Raw genomic sequence first — 3860 nt, 5'->3', positions numbered from 1 at the left:
CTGAAGGAGACAGCAAGCACATCAATCAGCAGGACTCACAGAGAAGCATATGAAATACAAAGACACAACCTTCAGTGTAATCATACTGCCTGATGTGAGCACACACTTACCAGTGTATTTTAAACACATTCATTTTTGATATATACTCCTGGGCAAAAAAAGGGGCCAAGCCCAAAATGGCAAACATTAAGTTTGTAATGGTCTTAACAAAAAAACATTGGTCAGAAAATGAGTAAAAATTAAACAGGTGCACTCCTGAAACCTCCTGTGCCACCATTTGCTCGTTTACTTCTGCTGCAGTGAACTGTTTGGGGAAAAGCTAGAAACAGGGAAATTCACTTCTGTAGTCTTCTTGTACACAAAGATAAAAGTTTGATGTAAAATTCAAATTATCACGTCTGGTTGTACAAAATTTTCCAAAAATATCTTCTGGCAGTTTTTTTTTTTTTTTTTTTTAAGATTATCATTATTTGGTTATCTGCCACACCTATCAAGGGCCACAAGGCTTAAACATTTAAAGAAACCAAAGGGAAAAGCTCCAATACTCAGTTCCTTTATCTGTCTGTTTAATTCTTGCTAATTTCCTGGCCAATGATTTATTGTTAAGACCATTAAAAGCTTAATATTTTGCCTTTTTTTGTTTTGTTTTTTTTTACTATTTTTTGCCTGTACTTGTACAGAATTACATCTTTTTTCTCCCTTTCAGCATTAACAGAATACTCCAGAAGGTGTAACCTAATTAACAGGAACAAATCATTTTGACACGTTTCCCCAGTGCTGAGAAAAGTAAAAAAAAAAAATTTAAAAAAACTATTCCCTCACATATAAAAGAAGCATAAGGGCAGTAAATATATGTTCACATGAAATTTTATATATATATAAATACCATATCATGCAAGTTTATTTTGAGGGCATTAAATCATTAATTTGGCTGGCATATAGGCTTCATAAATAAGAAGCTGCACAGGAATGGGGCTAAGAAGTAGATACTTAAGGCGTGTACGGTCAGATGGCAGGTGGACACATTTTTGCCATTACTTTATTATGGTATCTACTTCTGATAGGAGCTTAGAATGTTTAGTCCATTTGTAGTAAAATTATTATGGAGCCCCATATGAATTATAGCTTCTTAATTATGAAGTCCACATGCTAACCAAATCAATGATTTATTGCCCTCTAGCTAAAGTGATCATCAAATTTACATTTATACCACTCTCATGATCTGCCACAACTGCTTCAAAAGGTGCAGGCTCTTTATTAGTACCTAGAATGAGCTCTTATGTCTGTTATGTCTTAAGACCTTTATTGTTAGTGAAATGGTTATAGTGCTGGATTTGCATTATATAGTGCATTATATAGTGTATTTTAAATGTTTTACAGAGTTCAGTAAGTGTCCTTTATGGTTCATCATTTATGGTTTAAAGTAAGATTTTAGTAAACATGTTTCTTTTCTCCGTACAATGAAAATTGTTGAAAATCTTTGTTTTTGATAATCATCCATACAATACCAATGCTGTATATATATATATATATATATATATATATATATATTACTATCTACATGCATGATATCACATGTTCACACCAATGAGAGGAGTAAATGATGGATCTTTGAGGTGTGGTGCTAACCTGTGGGCAGTCTCCACTGGCCCAGCTTCCTCTGGGGCCGATCTGCAGAGTCTTGCCTGTAGCTGCTGCGGTCTGACAGAGTGGGGCTCAGCAGAGTCTGCAAGCCACTGTTCTGCTGGGGAATGGCACCATGTAAAGCCATTTAATTGTACACTTATTGCTTCATAGAGCAGCATGTGTGGTGTGTGTGTATGTGTGAGTACAAATAGGGTACCTCGGGTTGTGTGGGGTTGTCCTGGTTGTTGGTGTTGGCTTCATCACTGGGCACAGTAGTTTCAATACTGGGTGGGTTGAGCAGGCGACGTAGGTCCTGCTTCTGACTCTCACGCAGACTCAGAATGATGCTGCACGACTGCTGCTGCTTCTGAGGGAAGAGAATGAGAACAGAATGATACACAGCATTAACATGCATTAACATCTTATACTGGACTGTCCATAACCTGATTTATGCATGTCAACAACCATTTTTCCACATGGTCATGGACAACAAAGTTATTTTACATGTATGCAGCCTAATATTTATAGCCCAGGAAAAGGGGAATGCTAAAGGCAACAGAGAACAATACAGTTTCTGGGATTTCAATATGTTGACTCTAATAATTCCTATGGGCTGTATTCGGAGCGATTTTTGTTCTAAAGTTATGTCAATAATTAGTTGCTAATAGATAGTTAATAATTAGAAAGTTATTTAGAGTTCTGCAGGAGCTTAAGTTCATTTTCTGAGCTCCATATTCACTCACTCAATCACTCAATTTCAGTAATTGCTTTGTCTTGTACCCAGAGCCTATCCCTTGAACACTGGGCATGAGGCGAGAATCCATCCTGAATGGGATGTGAGTCCATCACAAGGCACCATGCACACACTCTCACATACTGGTTCACACCTAGAAGCAATTTATCTTAGCCAGTCCACCTAGTGGCATTTTTGGTAGGTGGTAGGAAAGCGGAGAACCCTGAGGAAACCCACGCAGACACTGGGAGAACAGGCACAGCAACTCACAGACAGTACTAAACCAGGGATGCTGGAGCTGTAAGGCGACAACTCTACCCACTGTGCAACCATACCACCATTCCACATTCAGATAATGCACATCACCTGCATGTAGTTCAGGCCGCTGTGGTTGCCAGATTTTTCTTGAGTAAAAGTGTCTGAGACTTTTTTTTTCCAAAACCATCTTAACATAAGCACTTGCCTTTAAGATTGAAAAGAATCAGGAACAGAAAATGCAGGCTGAATAAGCAAATTATGTTTTGCTAGTCTTTTTCTTTGCTGTCAAATGCAATATGATATAAAAGCAAGATTAAAAGTGAAAAAAAGACTAATACAATGACATATGAATGAGAAGATGGGAAAAACATAAATAAATCTAATACGAGTATTATACTGCTAACTCTTACTACACCACCCTAGGTATTAATGTTATCGGGCATTATGGTAACAGCATAACATATGTGAAAAGAGATTTCAGGTTCAAATGATTGCCAGAGGGGTGGGACCAAAAGGGTATGTCTATTATATCATTAGTTATAACCTCTAGAGAAAGCTCATTGTTTAGAACTTGAGGCACCAAAAATGTATCCGTATAAAACCTTTGTTCGACAGTACACTGCGGTTTGACTTACGGCCCGGATGCGTTTGAGGCACTTCTTCAGCCACATGCGGATTGTCTGCTTGGCTACCTCCTCCTCAATGGTGTACTCCAGCTGCTCTCTTGCCAGCAACTCTTCCAGCTGCAGACTCTTCCTGATGTCCACTGAGCGGTATGACAGCATGCTGACAGACACACAGTTAAGCCAGCCTAAGCTTATCTCCAAATGTAAATCCTTACAGCAGAATTCTCAATATCAAATTCTTAATATCAAGCTGTTCAGTTCTGTAATGTCTCCTTAAAGGACTAATCTTAATCATTATGTTTTTTTGCTGATTAAAATGGGAAAAAAATTCTAACATGAAACTTTATGCACTTGACAATTTAACAAATCATTATCAAAAATCACATCTGCATTATCATTACAGAGGTTCCGATCATATTATAATGTGGAAGAAAGGTGACACGGACATGAGTGCAATCCCATGCTCTTCAGCTCATCACCTGGAAACCAGTCAAAGTCCATCTTTAACAACATACCAATTCTTAATTTGTACTTGGAGGAATCAAGGAGATATGATAAAGAAGGCTTTTTTACTGTAGTGCATATGTTTATGGTATAAATGTGCCACTTCTCACAAA

General features: G+C 37.7%; 1 protein-coding gene across 4 annotated transcripts in view; it reads right to left on the bottom strand.

Annotated features, from left to right (window-relative positions):
• nalcn (sodium leak channel, non-selective) overlaps nt 1–3860 on the bottom strand; it is an 81800-nt gene that overhangs the window by 1225 nt on the left and 76715 nt on the right. For 3 of the 4 annotated variants that reach the window (XM_026913126.3, XM_034304884.2, XM_053234276.1), the window contains 3 exons: nt 3253–3403; nt 1844–1993; nt 1630–1744 (listed from right to left, as the gene is read on the bottom strand). In XM_026913126.3, the coding sequence (XP_026768927.1) occupies nt 1630–1744; nt 1844–1993; nt 3253–3403 (416 nt within the window). The remainder of the gene's footprint in view (nt 1–1629; nt 1745–1843; nt 1994–3252; nt 3404–3860) is intronic. The other variant, XM_026913127.3, reaches the window with a different exon arrangement.

The sequence above is a fragment of the Pangasianodon hypophthalmus genome, chromosome 5 (genome assembly GCF_027358585.1).
Source record: "Pangasianodon hypophthalmus isolate fPanHyp1 chromosome 5, fPanHyp1.pri, whole genome shotgun sequence".
Taxonomy (NCBI): Eukaryota; Metazoa; Chordata; class Actinopteri; order Siluriformes; family Pangasiidae; genus Pangasianodon; species Pangasianodon hypophthalmus.
The sequence above is the reverse complement of the archived record's forward strand: the minus strand, read 5'-3'. Positions and strand labels throughout refer to the sequence as shown.